This window comes from Anguilla anguilla, chromosome 9 (assembly GCF_013347855.1).
Source record: "Anguilla anguilla isolate fAngAng1 chromosome 9, fAngAng1.pri, whole genome shotgun sequence".
NCBI lineage: Eukaryota > Metazoa > Chordata > Actinopteri > Anguilliformes > Anguillidae > Anguilla > Anguilla anguilla.
In genome coordinates this window covers 46,573,969-46,594,353 of record NC_049209.1, presented here as the reverse complement: position 1 = coordinate 46,594,353, position 20,385 = coordinate 46,573,969, and the positions used below count along the sequence as shown (strand labels likewise).

Below are 20,385 nucleotides of genomic sequence, written 5' to 3'. Positions count from 1 at the left end.
AAACTACATTCGTCTTTTTAAAAAGAAGCAAGGTTTAATTTACAGTATTACTAAATGTACAGTTCTTTTAAAAAAAGTCTTGTCATTATACACAATAAATACAGTACAAAATTAATCTGTAGTACTATATTTCAAATTCTCTTACATTTTTAAATGTTTCTTTTTTAGTATTATTCTTTTTTCATTCACGGTTTATGCCGCTCGATCTTGGTTTCCCAGAAGGCTTAGCGGAGGGAGCCAGGGAGAGGGACAGAGACAGATTCGGTATGTTTGAAGAGAGACGATGAGAAACGGTCCGGGTTTAACCATTTCAAACTGTTTTTTTTTTTAAACTTGAACGACTGAAATTCATGCGTTTCGCATGGTCTGTGTTGTGTCCAGTGCTTTCTCCAGAGTAGCCCGGTATGCATGGATCATGTTCACATTCTCAGGTACGGCACACAGGCTAGCCTTACATAAAGTGAATACACCACCTCCATTTATCTCAGCACGTGTGTAGCCAGGCTGTTCAAAATGAACCGTAAAACTGCGTTCCACGACCAACCTCGAACGGCTCCAGTTCTACAAACTGTGGGGTCGTTCTGTTCTCAATCCACAAAAACAACCGATATGTACTCCTGGACATAATTTAAGAGCCGTTTGACCATTTAAAACAAGCAAAAACAAACAAAAAAAAAGGTATTTTTGTACTGTTTTTAAAAACCCCATTACACATGTACAGTGTTCCCAGATACAATGAGACAGACCGGTCATTACCTGTAGGCTAGCTGTAAGCCACAATAAGTCTGTTGGGCTCTGTTAAACCTGGGTCGTTTTGGTTAACCACAGACCTGAACTGCGCCACTGACCACCTAATCCCAGTACAGACAATTCACACCACACAAGCCTCTTGTGTCCCCAGGAAGTTCACCAGACTTACACTACGAGAAGAGGAAGATGAACAGAAAATTCACTTCAGAGAAGAGATGGTGAAGCAATAGAAAAAGGGCTCAGAATTCCACACCTTTCCCCAGTTCAAAAAAAACTGGTTGGGGGTCATTTCAAAACCCTGTCATACGCCATGTCAGGACTGACTGCTGCCACCCAGTGTTGAAAACAAGGAACTACAGGAAGTGACACGTCTGCTAAACAGAGACACCGAAATATGATTGGCTGTGGAATACAGGGAAACAGTGATGTACGTACAGGGGTACCAGGACGAGAGCAAAACGCTAAGGGGGAAAAAACGTGAACGAAAAAGTCTGAAAGACGGACAGAAAGAGAAAAGACAGACGGACAGAAAGAAACAGACAGATGGACGGACTGCGCAGTGGGTCCCCCACGTGCAGGCATACACGGGCCACACTTCCCAAACTTTTCCCGTTTGCTCTCGCTCAGGAGCTGCAACCAACAAATCCCTTCCTGGACAGTTCCTGGAATTTGATTTAAATAATAAAATCTGAAGTATGCACAGCTGTGTGTGTGAAAGGTCTGCAGGAATGTAAACTGATAACAGTTCACCGGCTGAGCTCCAGACCTACGCTATGATACACGCCAGCGATCTTCACTCCTGGTCCTGGAGAGCCGCAAGGCATGCTGGCTTTCGTAGTCACCCGGCGCTTAATCGATCGGTTAAAGCAGTCGATCTACACAGCTGACTAACCTCACCCGGTTTCTTGGGTCTGAACTGGTTGCTGAAGGCGGAAAAAAAAAAAAAACAGAAACCAGCGGACCCTGCGGACTCTCCAGGACCAGGAATGAAGACCACCGCTATGAGCCGTCCGCTACTGCCACCGTGTGAGAGCAAGTGAGCACAGGCTAACTCCAGGAGCCGGGGAAACAGACAAAATGAAAAGCACACAAACACCAAAGACATGGAATGATAGGAGAAACAACACAGGTGGGACCAATCAGAGCGCAGAATGTAACAGAGTGAGCCACTCCCCCTCTATGACATCACTGGCCGGGGGGTGGGGTGGGTGCAGAGCCTGACAGGCAGTTATAATCGATGTGCTTTTGACGAGAGTTGCCATATCTCCAGCCAGCTGGGTTTTCCTGTCCCAGAGAAAGGCCATTTAAGTTTAAGAGACGCCAGGGCAGGCAACCCCACCTTTGGCTGCGATAACGCACGAGCAAGCAGTATTTATATCCTGACGAAAAACCTGATTCTGCTTCCTGGTTGTGAGTGCAGTGTGGCAGCGACACGGCCGGCCATTTTAAATCCTCGGTACTGTTTTGGTTGTCTTCAGCCACGCCCGAAACCCCCTGGACTGACGGACGGACCGGTTCCCAACGCCAAAACACCGACCGGAAAAGGAGGTGCTTAAGTCACCTACGCGGGACTTCGTCCTGCCCAAACCATTGTGAGGTTCAGTAAAGCGACCCTGGTTCGGACGGGGGGTCCCAGCGAGATTTGTGCGAGAGGAAAAAAAGACCCCGGGATGCGGCACTTGTTAAGGACACTTGAAACGATGGAAGTGGGCGGAGCCGAAATGGACTGCGGAGCGAGCGAGTCTTTCCCTGCAGCACAGTGCCGACGGCGGCTCTGTCCGTCGCCCTGACGGAGCCTGGATCCCCGCCATTTCCCCTCTGAGTCATACCGCTCAGCCTGGCCAGGTGCCCGTGCGCCACGGAGGTTATGAAGACACTAGGGGCCAACGCAGTGCATTAAGCTGGAGTTTAAACCTCAGGCTTAATCCTACATACCACAAAACTGTATGTCAACTGGAACAGCTAATCCTTACTCCACAGCGTTGGATTACTGTTCCAGTTGTAATGCAGATCTGTGAGGGTCTAGGGGTTTAAGCCACAGGGTTAAACTACAGCTAAGCACACTGCGATTGACCCAAGGAAACTGCTGCCCAGTGTTTTTTGGGCCTTCTCGTTAGGGTAAACCGTGCCGTACCACACAGCTCCCCCTGACGCCCCCCCACCAGCCAAACCTGAGGCTCAGTTTAAAGACTAAGCACCTCCTTCCGCCCCTCTGAAACCCTCCTGACAGACAGTCGCCACGGAGACAGCTGAACACAGCACAGAGATATGCACAGAGAGTCCTCCCCGCCCCCCCATCCCCCTCCCCCTCAGAAACCTCCGGAAATCGTTCCAGTCCCTGCCGCCGGACCGGTGGAGGGGGCGGGGCCGCTATCTGTCGTGCGTCTGCGGCACCAGCTTCCCGTTGCGGCCCCGGGCGGCGAAGTCCCCGGCGGCGGCGACGGCGGCGGCGGCCCCCCCCGGCCCCCCCCGAGGGCGCGGCCGGCCTGTAGGGGCCCGCCGCCTGCCGCTGGCCCCTGCCCGGGGCGGGGGGCCCGGCGCCGGGAGGGGGCGGCCCCTGCTGCAGGTTGAGTATGCTGTCTATGGCGCTCTGCAGGTGCTCGTTGAGCGAGTCGTCGGGGGGCGGGCTGCCGCTGGAGAAGCTGGCGTTGTCCACGTCCGGCGAGTCCGACTTGCGCCGCTTGGCGGGAAGCAGCGAGTCCCAGGAGCAGGGGGAGCCGCCGGGGGAAGGGGGCGCCAGGGACGACCGCTCCTTGTTCTTGCCGCCCCTCCCGGCCTGGGCCCGCTTAGGCCCCGCCCCCTCCTCTCGTTGCTCCGCCTCCTCCTCCTCCTCCTGCTCGCGGGGGCGGTGGCGGTTTTTGATCATGCCGCGGTAAAAGGCCTCCTCCACCTCCTGTATGAAACCCGGGGGGGAGCGCTGGGCGTTGGAGGAGGCGTTCGGCCCCCCCCCGCCGCCACCGCCGCCGCCCCCCCCGGCGTTCGCGTTCGTGAGGGCCTGAGGGTGGGGCATGCCCCCCCGGTCCTCCACCTTGACGCTGGCGATCACGGTCCGGCCTGGAGGGGAGGGGGCGGGGGACAGGCGGAGGGGGGCGGGGGGTCGGGGGGCGGGGTGGGCCGGGCCCCCGCCCCCGACCACCCCCGGCCGCACGGGGGGGCTGACGTTGGCCCGGTAGGTCTTGCGCAGCGGGAGCCGGCAGGTGATGGGGGGCGGGGTGGAGTGGGCGGGGTTCTGTTTGGCCCCGCCCACCTCGTGGTGATCCAGGGTCCCGTTCATCTGCGTCGAAGACGGCGCCGACGTCGACGAGGAGGAGGACGACGAAGGAAGAGAAGACGACGACGACGACGTTGGGGGAGCCGCCATGCCCTGGGCGGGGCCTGCGGGTGCGGTTGCCGCGACGACGGCCGACGAAGAGTCGGAGGCGGCGGGGCGGGGCGGAGTCCTGATAACGGCCGCCGTTGTTGCGGTCGACCGCGGCGGCTGCGGCGGCGGCTCTGCCGGCGGCGAGCGCTTCTGTGGTCGCGGTTGCGGTTGCGGTTGAGAGTGGACCGGGTCCAGTGCTGTGTTGTGCACCACCTTGCTTAGCCCCGCCTCCTGCTTGATCTTCAGCTTGAGGCCGATCCGCCCCCGCGCCTCGTACGTCTTCATGGGGGGCCGGCTGCTGCGCTGGGGGAGGGCGTCCTCGTCCTCGTCCCCGCCCCCACCCCCGCCCCCGCGTCGGGAGGAGGAGGAGGAGGCGGGGGGGGGAGCGGAGCTCAGGGCAGGGGCCTGGCCCGCTGACCCCTGCCTCGCTGCCGGGGTGGGGGCGGAGCTCGTGGACCAGGACACAGAAGCCCCGCCCCCTCCCTGCTTTATCACAAATTTAGTGGGTGGGTAGTGGGCGGGGCTGGGTGCGGGGGCGGGAATGGGGGCGGGGCCAGGGGCAGCGGGGGCGGGCGTGGCGGTGAGGCTCGCTGTGACCGCCGGCTTCACGTCGCTGGACTCCGCGGACGAGGGGAGCTGGGCGGAGCCGGACGCGTTCTGGAGGGCCGCGTACTCGTCTGCGAGAGGAAGGCGAGAAGAGGAGAGGTTGGACCGTTGCCATGGCAGCGTGTGTGCACTAGGACCGTCCGGCGAGCGCGAGGCCAGTGACCTACCTGGCCTCTCATTGGCCAGCACCCGCTCCTGACTGAGCGCCACCTTCTCCTCCTGGATGAACATCCTGTCAATCATCACCATCTCGGCCGAGGGGCCCAGCCTCTGCTCAAAGAGTGAAAGACAAGCAGAGTATCACAGCTGCACTGCACACGGGGAGGGGTACACACACAGACACACACACACACACAGACACGCTCACACACACACACACGCACGCACGCACACACTCACATACACTGACACTCTCTCTCACACACACACACACAAAGACACACACACACACACACACGCACGCACGCACGCACGCGCACACTCACATACACTGACTCTCACACACACACACACGCACAAGCACACGCGCACACATTCTCACTCTCACACACACACACACACACACACACATCTCCACGCACACACAGAAAGCAGAAATGGTCAATGGTACCTTGGACTCCTCGAACAGCAGCAGCCGGTATTTATCCAGCATGGCCTGAGTTCTCTTCAGCAGCTGGCTGGACACGCTCTCAAACTCCGTATCCACTGCAGAGAGAGAGAGAGAGAGAGAGGGAGGGAGGGAGGGAGGGGAGAGAGAGAGAGAGACAGAGTGTCAGGGGAGGGTCACACAGGAAACCCACACTCTGTACAGCAGCACACCACAAACTGCTCAGGGTATTCTGTGCAAAAAGGACGCTATGCAAATATAATTTCACTGAAGGGTTGAGGGGGCGGGCTCGGGGGCGGGGCCCCACCTCGGCAGTAGTCCTGCAGGGAGCACGGGGTGCCCTGGTACAGGTGGTAGGGGACGAGCCTCTGCAGGGCGTCGCCGTAGGAACAGAAAGGTGAGCCGTAGTCAGGGCGGAGCACCGAGCCCTGCTGCTTCCTCAACTGCTCCAGCATCCTGAGGGAGAGAGAGAGAGAGGGAGAGAGGGAGGGAGAGAGAGAGAGAGGGAGAGGGAGGGAGGGAGAGAGGGAGGGAGAGAACAGTGGAGAGGGAGGGAGAGAGAGAGGGGGAGGGAGAGAGAGAGAGAACAGTGGAGAGGGAGAGACAGAGAGAGAGGGGGAGAGGGAGAGAGAGAGAGAACAGTGGAGAGGGAGGGGGAGAGAGGGAGGGAGAGAACAGTGGAGAGGGAGGGAGAGAGAGAGAGAGAGAGGGGGAGGGAGAGAGAGAGAGGGAGCAGTGGAGAGGGAGAGAGAGAGGGAGGGAGGGAGGGGTTATGTGAGGTCATGGTATAGCTTGCAAATAAGGAATAAAAACAATACAAGCCAAAGATGCAGCTCTAGAGCACGCATTCAGACACACAGCCACACACACGCACACAGGTAATCACAAACCTGGCCTCCTTGCTGGGCTTCATGGAAAAAGGCATCTTCAGAGTCGTGGTCTGAGGGATTGAACATGACAACATTCACTGGGTCAACTGCAGTTTAAATCAGAGCAGTAAATCAGAGTGAAAACGCACACCAGTGAGCGAAAACCAGGCGCCTGAGAGACAGTGCCCGACAACGAAAGCTCACTTCCTTTCTCACTTCCCTTTTCTGTGACGGCAGAACGTCTGGGCGCCAAAACGGCGCGGCGGGCGCGACGAATCAGCCCCCCGTTTGCGGAACTAACGAAAGCGCCGATTTCCCTCGCCGAGCCGCCCGGTCGCATCTCGCAGACCGGAAACGGCTGCGGTCGGCCTGCGGTCTGATCCGTTCTGCAGCTCGCCGGAAAGGACCGTGGGTCACGCGCCCCCCCTCACCTGTGTCTGCGTCGGGGCGGGAGGCTGCGGGGCGCTCGTCTGGGAGGTTCCCGTGGCGACCGCCTGCAAGCCCCCTTTGGCCACCGGCAGGGCTCCGGCCGAGCTGATCACTCCCTGCTTCGCCTGAGAAACGGAAAGAACACAAAACTGTGAGAGCGGGAAAGAGACGCTTTTTAGAGACGAAGCACCGCATGGACCTGGCTTCTGACTGACTCACTCTCTCACTCACTGACTCACTAACTCTCACACTGACTCACTCACTCACTTTCTCGCCAACAGACTCACACACTCATTCACTCTTACTGACTGACTCACTCTCTCGCTGACTGACTGACTGACTGACTCACTCATTCTCGCTGACTTACTGACTGACTCACTCCCTCCCTCACTGACTGACTCACTCACTAATTGATTGACTCACTCATTCACGTTTAGCAGGCTGAAGATTCTCCACAAGGGGGAGCTATTAGCGCTCGCGGTGCTTGGCATCAGAGACACCGCGTGTGCTTGCGTTCGGTCACTCCGGGTTTGACTCCGGGTTTGACGCCGCTCGGCGCTAAGCTCGGGAGCGAGCCCGGGCCCGTTCCTCACCTGTGTGGACTGAGTAAGGCTGACTGGGGCCCCCCCGGCGCCGACGGAGACCACCGCCCCCCCGCCAGGGGCTCCCGGGAACACCTTAACTTCACTGGACACTGAGGGGAGGACAACACCGGAAAAGAGTGAACACCCACCCAAAAACACACCTCAGTCACCTTGGGTGGCCCCATGATACAACAACAAAGCATCACAGTGTGCGAGTGTGTTTTCTATTAGCATTACGGGGCTAATTTTCAGGTGAGTACTGTGTTAAGCTGGACTGAACACATTTACTATACTAAAAGTTCTCCAATACTTTTTTTTTATGACAGAACAAACTTTAAAAGGAGAGAGCAGGAGGAGCAGGAGAGAGCAGACTGACCTGTAGCCGGAGTCTTCACCAGCACTGACGTCTGGTGCAGCAGTGAGGTGCTGGCGCTGACTGATGATGTCGCAGCCTGGGCGGCGGGCGGGTCCTGCTGAGGGCTGAACTGGCTGGAGGGGATGGACAGCGTCTGCGTCTGCAGCTGCGTCTGCGCCTGCAGTTGCGTCTGCGCCTGCAGCTGCGTCTGCAGCTGGACCTGCGCCTGCTGCTTGGCCTGCAGGATAATACTGTGCTGGACCTGTAAGTGCAGAAAGCAGAAAGTGCCGTTAGCATGCTAACGCACAGCGCGGTGCGCTATGCTACGCTACACCCAGGAGCTCCAGGGCCGCTTCGGGAAGCAGGGGAGACTCTTACCTGATGCAGCCTGTCCAGGAGCTGCTTCTGCTGGGGGGAGGGCTGCGCGATGGCCGACAGGGTCTGGAGCTGGGCGCTCACCAGCTGGAGCATGTGCTGCTGCTCCGGGGTCAGGCTCAGCAGGGGCACCTGCTGCTTGGGCCCCGAGGCGCTCGCCGGGGGGGCCGCGAACTGGAGGAACTGCGCGGCCGGGGCCTGGGGGGGCTTGGGCGAGGAGGAGGAGGGGGGCGCGTCCGGCTGGAAGGGGGCGGGCTGGGACGGGGGCCGACTTTGGGCCTGGGCCTGGGGGGGCTGCTGGAGGACCTGCGGGGCCTGGGGCGCGTGCTGGGGGGAGCCCCCGATTTGGTTGTGGATGATGAAGAGGGAGGGCAGGGCGGAGGACGGGGTGCAGGAGCGGGACGGGGGCCGGGAGAGGGGCTGGGCCTGGATCTGGGGCGGGGGCTCCGAGGGGGGGCGCTGGTGGTGGGGCGACTGGATCTGTTGGCCCAAAATCAGCGGCGAGGGCTGCAGGGGCTGGGGGCTGTCCGTCTGCAGGAGAGCAGGGGGGGCCGTGTGCGTGACCAGGGGGTGCGACGGCGACGTCCCCAGAACTTTCGGCTGCTGCTGATGCCCTGGGATCTGCATTTGTTTAACGGGGGAAAAAAGGGTTGATACGCAAGTGAGATACAAGGATTATAACCGCAAATACAAGCATAGTTTCAATTTTGGTTGGCTATAATGTTACAAAACTTTATGACTGCTTTTCTACTCACAGATCAAGTGTAGAAACATTGTGCACTGAAAGTTAAATAACAAGCAGGTAGTAAAGGTAACAGCGCAGCAACAATACAAATAACTCAAAATGAGACACGCACTATAAAACACTAGTTTGTAAACATGCTTGAAACACTTAAATTACCTTTTGCCCCATTAATTAGGCCCATTGCTTGTTAATTACCTGGAAGATGTTCAATTAAAATACACTCAAACCATATTTTATAGATGTCCCTTATGTGCTTATAATTATCTTTCACTGGCCATTCGTGTTGACTTTCAAATGCATTCGGCTGTCAGAGAAGATACTTACACATCATAAGGCCTTTTCTTTAAAAAAAAAAAAAAAACAGCATGAAACACAACTGCACTGTATTTCAGAAACACAAACACACAGCGGAAGAATAAAGGCAGAAGCCCTGGCAAGTTAAAAATCAACTGACGAAACGGGAGAAAACAAGCAGCGAAAGCGGCGGTAATGCGCACGCGACACCGGAAGTAGCACGGGGGAGAAATGCGCTGCCAAGTTTACATCGTTTCAGCATTAATCGCAAATCGGCTTTTGGCACAGTACTGATACAACCGCGATACGGAACCACAGCGCCTCCAACTCCACCAGTTCATTTCAGGCTTCCACTGCATGGGCGGTTGCAAAGTATATACATGAGAGAACCAAAAACCACAAAACAGTATTGCCAAACTACTGACACAGTAGCCCGCGGTTAGAATAGTCGTTACTCGGCTTCGGTTAAAAACGTTCCGAAAATGAACCTCTCAGTTTCAGTTTTACTTTTCCCTCCACTTTGCAACTGGCACTTCAGGTATCTAGCAGGTTTTTAAAAAATGGCCGAACACACCGAGGCTAGTTGTTATAAAACTAGAATTCCCAAACTACAGAACACAAATCAGAGCACGCATAAAAAAATAAAAATCATGAAAAAACATACGAAGCAAAATATAACACAAACACAAGTTCATTTATTGTCAAAACCTGATGGCGCATTGAGCTGCCTTCAAAGCCTGACAGTAAAAATATTGTCCTAAAATAGCAGTCCTTTTCAAGGGTGCACTCGCAGACTACAGTCTATGTTATCTTAGACTACAGTCTCGCTGAGATTATCAAGACTTGGGGCAGTGGAGGGTGTAGACCTGGGGACGTGGGGGGCTTGAGGTGTCAAGGAACATTTTGGCCAAAGAACGGCGGTGCCGTTTCCCAGAAAGTTGAGGGTTCGGTGCAGAGCGAGAGGGAGTGGGAGCAGCGGGGGCCCCGTAGGGGAATTCACACAGAAAGGGGAACAGTAACAGCAGTGACCGCAAAATGTAGGTCAAGAAGACCTGGGCAATGAGCAGACGGGTAAGTAATGACAGAAAAGCAGAGGTGTGTACGACGGGGGTAGTGTGGCGGTGGAGAAAATAACGTTCGGACCGTGTGGAGCACAGCGTTCCCCGTCAGTTTTTGAGTGAGGGTGAGGGGTATGCTACAGTGGGTGGAGCCAAGAAACGAGGAACAGATGTTTTAAAAGGGATTTCATTCCATGCACATGTGTAGTCCTGTTCCTCCAAAAAAAGAACATGCGCCTCTTTTTTTAAATGAAAGAAAAATAGATTTCAGCAAGTACACACACTATATTAGTCACACGCACATTTCACACATTTCTGACCACATTGACTATATATAGCTGAAGGAGTGACCTGCATCGCACCTGACGAACGCACGGCGATAACAAGAGTGCGTGATAAGCCGTAGCCAAATTTGTAACCAGCCTCACAAAACAAACAAGCCTCTCTGGAGCCGGCGACACACTTTCACAAACCAGGGTAAACACGCACGCGTGCAAACGACCGGCGAAAAGACCACACAAGGAAATGAAAGCACTCAAACACAGGGACAGCTTAAGCTCATTAGCCAACGCTATGGCCAGTTTCATGAGAGAGCGGGAAATAACTCCACAAGCAGCGATGCTCCACGAGATGACAGGAGAAAAAAAAATTGATACTCAGAAAAAAAACTGACAAACCCTACCATGTCTATTTAAGGTACAATGGGCAGTTCAACCACAAAATAGGAAGGGGTGAGGTGAGACACAAGAGTTGGTCGGTGAGACAATCAACGCTGCGTTCATACTTGAAGTATCTCAATATTTAGGCAGCAGTAAATCTCCAGCATGTTCCTGACAATTTTATAAGCGACACCTACTTTCATCGGTATCGAAGGTCAACATATTCATTCATACGACTCTACATTCAGTGACAGGTTCTTCCTTAGAAGAATCTGAAGGACTACTTTCCGCTTCTGCTTTCTGGCCTCTAAAGAGTTAGTGCATTTCCAACGCGTTTGACCCAGTTCTAAAAACAATACTACGTGTGGGGGGAAAAAGAAACGGCAACAGCAAGTGGATTAACCCTTTGAAGAGTACGCTTTTTGCAAAGTATTTTCCAAATTTTCAAAAGTCAGTGTTCTGGAACTCTATTGCTTCAGATTATCAGCAGGAGTTGTTACATCAGTATTGATGAATGTTCAGTTAAGAAGATTCTAATCACACAATTGTGATCTTACATCTTAAAGGGTTAAACAGAATCCAATCAGGAGCAGCGCTTGGCAACAGGGGGAGAAAAAAAAAACAAAAAAAAACGGAAAGACTGAGCAGGAGCAACACTGCAGGGAAAGGCGGGGTCCTTGATTCGCGGCGTTTGCAGCAGCAAGTGGGAAGGGCTGAGCAATGGGGTGGGCGTGTCTACCTGGTAAACCACTGCTGCCGCCTCGCCGGCGGGGTCAACAGGGTGGGCGGAGCTCTGGCCAGGCCACGCCCCGGGCGAGGGGGCGGGGACAGCGCTGCCGCTGACGATGACAGAGGCGGGGGCGCACCCAGAAGGGGGCGAGGCGCTCTCTGCTCGTTGCTGCTGCTCCTGACGCGAGTGAAAACGCATTGGGGGGGGGGGGGGGCCGGGTTCGGAGGAGAAGAGCAAAATCACTGTCAGAGGTCAGTTGGCTGGGCCTGTTTGTTTGCTAACATCGCTGGCTTTAACGCTCGGGGGGAGGGAGGGAGGGGTGAAGGAATGGCAGGACACACTGACCTGCTGCAGGAACATCTGGAGGGACTCGTGGCTGAGGATCATTCCGGAGCCCTGGGGGAGGAGCAGCTTGCCAGGGCTGTGCGAGGCCACGGGGGCGCCGGCGGAAGACGAGGAGGAGGAGCAGGAGGAGGAGGACGGCGAGGAGGACGACAGGGAGGAGGTGGGGACGGAGACGGAGGCGGCGGTCTGCACGGTCAGGATGGAGGGGGGCGGGGCCAGGGCCGGAGGCGGGGCCGGGTGGGCCGCCTGGTCCTCGCCCGGCTGGCACTGCCCCGACGCAGCCGGCGCCACGCTCCCTCCGGCCTGCAGGGGGGGCTGCAGGCTAACGGCGGGGCCCAGGCCCTCCACCTGGCTCAGCATGGCCAGCGAGTTCTGCACGGGCATCCCCTGGATGACCGTCTGGGCGGGGCCCGCGCCCGGGTGCGTCTGCGTCTGCGCCAGCGAGACGGGCATCTGGAACAGGGCGGGGTGCCCGATCTGCCCCGGCTGCAGCTGGATGTGTCCCGACAGGATGTGGGCGGTGCCCGGCGGCCCCTGCTGGGCCAGGACCTGGCCCAGGTTGAGGTTCTGGCCAGCGGCCAGGATCTGGTTGGCGATGAGCTGGCCCCCGGGGCCCTGGCTGGTGATGATGTGGCCCCCCGGGTGCTGGGTCAGGATCTGGCCCCCCGCCTGGAGCTGGGGCAGCAGGAACTGGGGGTTCTGCCCCTGCAGGACGATGCCTCCGGGCTGGTTCAGCAGGTGAACGCTCTGCTGCTTGAACAGGGCCTGGGGGAACGGGGACCCCTGGGGGCCCGCCTGCGTGCTCAGGACCACGTTCCCGCCGGGCTTCCCCGTCAGGAAGGCCACGTTCTGGGCGCTGGACACCGGGACCTGGGCCTGCTGGCCCGCCAGGACCTTCCCGCCGTCGCTCTGCAGGGAGGGGGCGGTGGCGGCGGCGGCCGGGGGGGGGCCTGGACTGGATGACGCCGCCCTGAGGGGGTTTGGGCTGGATGGGAGTCGGGGTGCGCTGGATGATCACGTTCTGCATGAGCGGGGCCTGGGCGAGGGTCTTCGGCTGCTGGGGGGCAGAGCCGGGGCCCAGGGGCAGGCCGCCGAACCCGAGCAGGCCGGCCGAGCTGGTCAAAGTGCTGCTGCTCCCGCTGGTGGTGCTCCCGCTGCTCACCGCCACCACCGCCGCTCCGTTCATCGCCTTGCCCCCCTGGATCAGGAGCCCCCCTCCGCCGGGGGAGCTGAGGACCGAGGCCCCCAGCCGGGCCTGGGCCCCCGCGGCCCCCGCCTCGGGGCCGGGCTGGTGCAGCTGGTAGCCGCCGCCGCCCAGGGCCTTGGCCAGGATGGGCTGCCCGGATTGGTTGATGGTCATGACGGTGGGCTGGCTCACCACCTGGATGTGGCCGATGCCCAGGTGGGCGGGCTGGGCCCCGTTGGGCAGGGCCTGGAGGCCGGGGATGGACTGGAGGGTGACGTTGCCCAGGCCCACCTGCTGCATGAAGGGCTGCACGCTGATGGCCTTGTTCACCACCTGCTGCTGCAGGTGCAGGCCCGGGTGAGCCAGCGACGGGCCCATCGTGTCCTGCGACGCCCCGGGGGGCGTGGCCGCCGGCCCTGCGGGGAAGAGCTGGGCCGGGGCGCCCACCCCGACCCCCACGCCCACCCCCAGGGCGGGGGCCCCGGAGGGCTCGGTCAGGCCCGGGAAGGCGCCGGCGAAGGCGGCCAGGTCCAGCTCGGCCTCGGCCTCCTGCAGGCTCTGCTCCGTGATGTTGGCCTCGGCCAGGCTCTGCTGCAGGATGTCGCACGGCTCCCCGGCCCCGCCCCCGGCCCCGCCCCCTCCCGGGGACCCGCCCAGGATGTCCGCGTCCTCCAGGAAGTCCAGGTCCACGCTCCCGCCCGGCACCGCCGCCGGCACGCTCGCCGACAGCTGGCTGGCCGTCTGGACCTCGGGAACGTGGCCCTGAGAGAGAGAGAGAGAGAGAGAGAGAGAGCGGGAGAGAGAGAGGGAGAGAGAAAAAGAGAGAGAGAAAGAAATAGAGAGCGAGAGAGAAAGGAGGGAAGACAGTGAGACACGGCAATGAACAAGAAGGTGGCGGACGGCAGGAAGAGGAGGAGAGGTGCGGAGGATGTCGAAATCAATAAAAAGCAAACATTAGCGCGTTTGACACCTGGTTCCCCAGCGGGCCCGACGCCCGACTCTCACACGGCCTGGCGGTGAGCGGTAAGGTGCGGGCGAACAGGACGGGCTTTGTCGTTGCACTGAGTCGAGGGGGAAGAACAGGGGGGTTAGCGCAAACACGACAAACAGTACCCGGGTGCAGCGACACGGCCCAACGTTGAGCAAGAGCGGTTAATTAGTTACACGGAGGCGTGCGGACCGGAGAAAGAAAATTACGGAGGAGAGAGCAAAAAGGACAGCCCGTAACACATTTCCTGAAAGGAAGGGGGGGGGGGGGGGGGGGGAGGAGAAACTTAAAAACGGAGGAGAAAAAGAGCGAGCGAAGGAGAAACGGGTTTTTTAGAAAAGGGTGTTTGGAGTTGCGTGTGCCTGCATGGGCCTGCGTAAAGGTAAGGTGGGTCATGTGGGCAGGGTTGGCTGGTGTGCGAATGGGAGGGGGGCTTGTGGGGGGGGGGGTTACTCACCCCAGCACTGGAGAAGAAGGAGCTGGAGGGGTCAGCCGAGCCATCCAACAGGTCATCGGTGTCCAGCTACAGACACGCAAGGACAGGAGCGCACGCGGCCAGACACACGCATGTACACAGACGTGTATGCACACAGACACATGTACACGGACAAATATATGTACATGGACACGTATGCACACGGACACATATGTACACGAACACACACACGCACGCACGCACACACAGAGGGACCATGGGACACCACACAAGGGCACGGCAAACACAGGAAGGGGAAGAATGCAAAAAAAAAAAAAAAAAAAAAAAAAAAAAAGGGGACAGAGCAGAAGCAGACCAGCAGGGAAAAGGACAAGCAAATCAGAGAGAGAGAGAGAGAGAGAGATGGTGAAAAAAGGAGGGCAGCGAAAGGGGGTGGATTAGCACATAAAAAGACAGAACGGAAAAAAAGAAGCAGAGAAGTTGGGAAACCAATTAGTATTTCCTCGTTACTTCCATTTTCGAGAGAGGGGGGAAAAAATTATTCCAGGACTGAAATCAAGTGATGCAGTAAAATTCTATATCAGAACACTGATTAGAGGAGGAAACCACTGGGAGACTGACACACATGTAAACTGGGGAGGGAGGGAGGGGGAGTGGGGGGGGTTGAATAGTCTTCATCTGTCCTCAGGCACTGGGGTGGGCCTCACGCAGGGCGGGTGCGAGTGTATTCGAGGGAGAGTGCGGCTTTGTGTTTCTCGCCCGTGACACGTGTACGCAGTGCTACACGGGTGCAATGTTTTGGGTTGCGTGAAAAAAGGCGAGAAAAGGATTTCTAAAATTAGTTGGGTGAGGAGGAGGGGGGGGGAGAAAGAGAGAGAGCCTAACTAAACACAGAACACCCCCCACCCCCCATCTCACCCACCCCCGTTCGCCACCCTCCCATCCATCCGTCCATCCGACGCTCGCTCACACTTACGTGTGTTTCTGATCCATGAAGGAAGTCATTGAGAGCCTGCGGGTCACTGTGAGGGGAGAAAGACGGCGTTACGCACGGGCCTGGAAAGGGGCCCTCATTTTCACACCTGCAAAAGCAAGCTTCCTGTGGCCTGCGCGTCGCCGTGACACCCGCACAGCTCACTCCATTTCACACGTTCCCCCGGGTGGACGTACAGGCGAGCTTAGCGCGATAGCTAATCGTTCCAGGGTCGGTTTAAGGGGCGTTTCGTTTACACGGCGGGTCATTCTGAACACACCCTGAGTGTGTAAGCGTAAGGCGGCGGTGTAGTACAATGGGTACGGACTCGGTCTTGGTCCGATTCCCAGGTAGGACACTGCCGCCGTACCCTTGAGCAAAGGTACTTAACCTGCGTTGCTTCAGTATACATCCAGCTGTATAAATGGATGCAGTGCAAACGCTGTGTAAAATGTTGTGTAAGTCGCTCTGGATAAGAGCGTCTGCTAAATGCCTCTAATGTAATGTAATGTAATGGAAGAGCAGGTGAAAAGTCTTCCACACAACATTACTGTAAGGGCACTCTACAGCAGAATGTGAGTCTTCAAAAAACGGAACCAAGGGAAAACTCACCAAATTACATCTAGCAAGCACCTGCCATCTTCATCATCCATGTCAACTGCAAAGCAATGAAACGGGAGGTTAGGCGTGCGACGACCGCTCAGACGGAGCCCGCGAACTTCGGCGGACGGGCGAGCGACAGTCCAGGAACGGCTCTGGGGAGAACGCTCAACGCTCGACCGTCGAGACTCCTTTTCGTCGTGTGATAATATCTGAACAGGCCAACCTGTCTCCTGAGACGACAACATAGGCCGACCTAAAGATGGCCGTGTGGCTTAGCAGCTTAGCAACCTGAATGGAAATACAAAGAGCCCTACGCTGTAGTAACGTACCAGAATACAGGAGGCTGACCGAGCACCTGACCTACGGACAAACAGTATGCTCCAAACATGAGTCTAAAAATTGTATGGCGGAATGAGCCGGCCAGGATCAAAAGGTTATGTGGTAGATAGGCTGAGGCACATAATGCTGGTCTGTATGATTCAAATGCAGGCCTACATGGCAGTTGAAACGAGTATTAACCTGGTCATTTATGCTAGTGTATTCATAAATGTGACAATATGTTGAAAAAAATAAAATAAGTGAAACCTGTGTTTTGTCACCATTTGTGTCCATGAGAATCGGAGTTGGTTGGAGTCATGCTCATCAGAGGATGACATCACAAAATGCATTACTATATAGCTTTTGTGCTGGCTTCCAAGTACTAAAAAAATGCCAGCCTAATGTTCTTTCCCGGAAGAACATCTTGTTAAATCATTATACAGATATTGCAAGGAAGTACAAGACACTTCTTAAGATGCGTTCAAAAGAAACTCTCTTGCCACATCCCCGGCTTCAATCCTGCACACGCATGAATACTTTGATGACTGCAATCAATGACTTTGAGAGGCAACCATGACCAGCCAGATCAGGGGAGAACTCACAGTTGTACATGAACACTTAAGAGACCTAGACTGGGGTCACAGAGTTGAATGATGATGTTTTATAGACCTCGACTGCATTCACACATTTTAGAAGGACGAGTCAGTGCTCTAGACGGAGGTCACAGAGTTGGATAAGTATGAGTCAGACCTTCACTGAGGTTGCAGAGTTGTATAAGGATGACTTGAAGAGCTAGACTAAGGTCACAGAGGCATAGAAGGATGAGTCAGAGATCTAGACTGTGGTTACTATGAGTGGCATAAGGATGGCTTAGAGACCTAGACTGAGGTCACAGAGTTAAATAGTCAGAAATCTAGACTGAGGTCACAGAGTTAAATAGTCAGAAATCTAGACTGAGGTCTAGGTATGCTTTAGCCTAGATTTCCCCCTCAAAGCTTTTCATCACTGAAACAAAATTACAATGCTCCCAACCATTATTGTCAATTTAGCAAGCAGAGGCTATTTAACCAGCATGACTTTTACAGCCAAAATTTGACATACAGCTACTTAGAGAACATTTCCAGCAGAGCCTGGAGAAATTGTGGCAAATGACCCCATTACGTTTGCCTGTGATATATACAAACAACAGTCGCTTACATAACAAGTCAGGTTTACTTCTTTCAAAGACCATATAATAACACAATTTTCCTCAAAACCTTTCAAAAACATGATAAAAGGATTGTTCTATACAGCAACTGTTCAAGCAGCATCTCTAAGGGTAAGCTTTCTTGATACACCCCAATGAAGCCTAAAGTAATATCAATCAATCATCACCACACAATTCCTATACTGAACACCAGCAAGGCCCTGTATCCCCACACTTAAAAACAACTATACCTGAGGGCTAATTCCCCTTTCTAGTATTTTGCGGTACACTTCAGTCTAAAAGTCACTTTTTCATTTCTTGTTGTGATCCTTTTAATTTACTTCCAGAACTAACACTCAAAACTGCTAATCTCTATGGCCAAAATATGAGACAAAGGGTAAATGAAGAGAAAAGTGGGAATCCTGAAAATGCAAAATTGCACTAGATTTTAATGCACAGCTTTTTTTTAAAACTTGATTATGACATTGCAGGACACAGCACAATCGGGACAAAATGAGTGGAAGAGAAGGTTGTACAACAGTGCTTTCAGATGAATGTACCTCACAACCAAAGTACTTGAAACAAACAAATAATAAAATCGTACAAAACGCTCTACTTACAATAATCAAAAGACTTTTATAGACAAAAAATATTAACTAGTGAGCCAACTGCCCACATCTTAAGAGTTTGTGCAAGAAAAGTGATAGCCTACATTTACACCACCATCCTTATTTTTAAAGAATTAAAAAGGACTGTGAAGAGGTTAAGTTGCGTCATATAACGCTTGTATTGGGGATTTTAAAAGCACTCCCGATAAAACAGATGCAATCAGCTGATCAACATGCTCTGTTGACCAGAACTATCCAAGGTTATTATAGTTGTGGGTGCATTATTAGTGGGTTTCACATGACTTAAAAACTGCCATCACTGCTTCGTGTCACTGATGTCTCAAAATGGGCAACTTACAGTATTAAATTATCTGAAACGAGCACATTCCACGTGTTCATCTTCAGATTTTTGTCCCTTCTCTAATTGAGTGATCTCAGTTTTCTTTTAATTATAAGTTTTGAAAATATACTGGATGCATCCAACTCACATTTTTGTCAAAATTACCTGGATTGGTTATTAATAGTTAAATTAAGAGTGTCCCAAGCGAACGGGCCTGGGTGCACCCGGAAGTAAATATTAACTTTGAAAACCGCGTTGAATGTTAAATGAAACAACTCTGACGAGGCCCCAACTCAACCACATCAAACTGAACAATCAACTAGGCAATGGATCTTGAGTGACACGATACACGAATGCTACACATTAAGCATTTCATGCACCTGAATCTGCCTAGAAGCTACTACCATCATTATGATATAGTCAACTAATACCTACATGCAATTGCTTTTAAAAGAAGTAATTTGGTTTGATAGGCTTGTTTCTTTGCTTGCAAACCTCCAAGTAAAAACGCGCAATTTCCATGCACAGGCTAACAAAACCAGTTTTGTGCAGTCCAGAGTGTTGCTGCGAATGTTTAAAAAATATATATATCACGGTTATGGAAGATACTATAATGAACTACACTCTCTCTCTCTTAAAATCACGAGCTAAATTCTATATTAACATCTTGTTTAAAATGAACACCCATTAGGAAGCTGAAGTAGGCGGGGACCAAAGTAACACCAGACATCGATAAACCTTATAGCTTTCTCTCAGAACCTGTGTAGACAACACAGCAAACTTGTGCTTACTATCTGTTCTCTGGCTATGTATTCTATATTGATTACTTGAAGCTCGTCAGATGATGCAAAGACGGATGAAAAAAGAGGGGGAGGAAAGGGGAAAAGAGGAAAACGGTTGTGATGTGTGTTGTTACTAACTAGATAGCATACAACTGAATTAGCTAACCCATCTGTAATCGTTTTCCATAAACGACATCATCCTTTCGAGAACGGTTAAATTGTATCTTGTCTTTCCCTAAATGAGAAGGTAGTGACATTCTGAATGTGCAGTTGTGATATACAACCACAGTATATATTTATATAAATATATAAAACACACTTAAACGCAGTGTATATACACACATTTGGGAAATGATTCATAATGTTGAAATTATTGTAGTCACTTGACAATAACATTAATTTAAGACTTTACTCAACATTGAACGGTTATCACAGATGAGCATGAATATACATTTGCTCCCCTAAAAGCAATTGCGTATAAATATTGAGTTAGCTAGCTAATGTTGGAATACTCTTGGACCTGGGGTATGTTTGGGCAATCAGTTTATAATCGATCGTCTACCTGGTCCTGCGGGATTCTGGCATTTTTAAGGAGATAAATGTGGTGTTTGCATCACGCTTGGTGTGTGCGAATGATGCAGCTTTAATAGAGTTTACAGATTTATAGAGAAATTGCTACATTGTAACAAACTCACCCGAGACGATAGAGGTGCAGGTAGCGCGGGGTCTCCGGCACAGCCCCGCACGGGTTTCATTACAGGACCCAACACAGCAACACTGAGGCAGGGACGAGAAGCCCGTTGCTTTTGCCTGCTCAATAAACAAACTTTCTTATGCAAACCGTGAAAGTCAGGCATACGTTCTTTCAAAACTTTTTGTGGTTCTATGAGCTTTATTTATTGATTTAATCAAGTGTATATGTAGACATATATCATATTTCGTAAGTTTCGATATAATTAGTCAATTAAATTATAAATGTAGCATGTAAGAATGAACATGTAATGGTCACATAGGTATCCGACTACGTGTTCAACTTTAAAAGTTTATTTTCATATAAATATAAACCGATTTAAATAGGGAAGAGGGGGTTTCAGTGCAGACACTGGGAAACTGATTCTGATCGGAAAGCAGTGCTAGCCTATATGATAACAGCTGTAGTATACTCAGACACTTCAATCTCCGAAATGATGAATGCTGA

General features: G+C 53.5%; 1 protein-coding gene across 1 annotated transcript; it reads right to left on the bottom strand.

Moving 5' to 3' along the window:
* Positions 1 to 12: 12 nt before the first annotated feature.
* LOC118235533 (BRD4-interacting chromatin-remodeling complex-associated protein-like) lies at positions 13 to 19,954 on the bottom strand. The gene is given in 16 exon segments (XM_035432973.1): positions 13 to 4,788; positions 4,885 to 4,990; positions 5,328 to 5,422; positions 5,632 to 5,780; positions 6,215 to 6,264; positions 6,625 to 6,747; positions 7,216 to 7,316; positions 7,583 to 7,823; positions 7,940 to 8,557; positions 11,432 to 11,599; positions 11,768 to 12,722; positions 12,724 to 13,715; positions 14,399 to 14,464; positions 15,354 to 15,399; positions 15,963 to 16,008; positions 19,883 to 19,954. Coding segments are annotated over 15 exon segments (5,676 nt in total). The 5' UTR covers positions 16,004 to 16,008; positions 19,883 to 19,954; the 3' UTR covers positions 13 to 2,863.
* Positions 19,955 to 20,385: the final 431 nt, after the last annotated feature.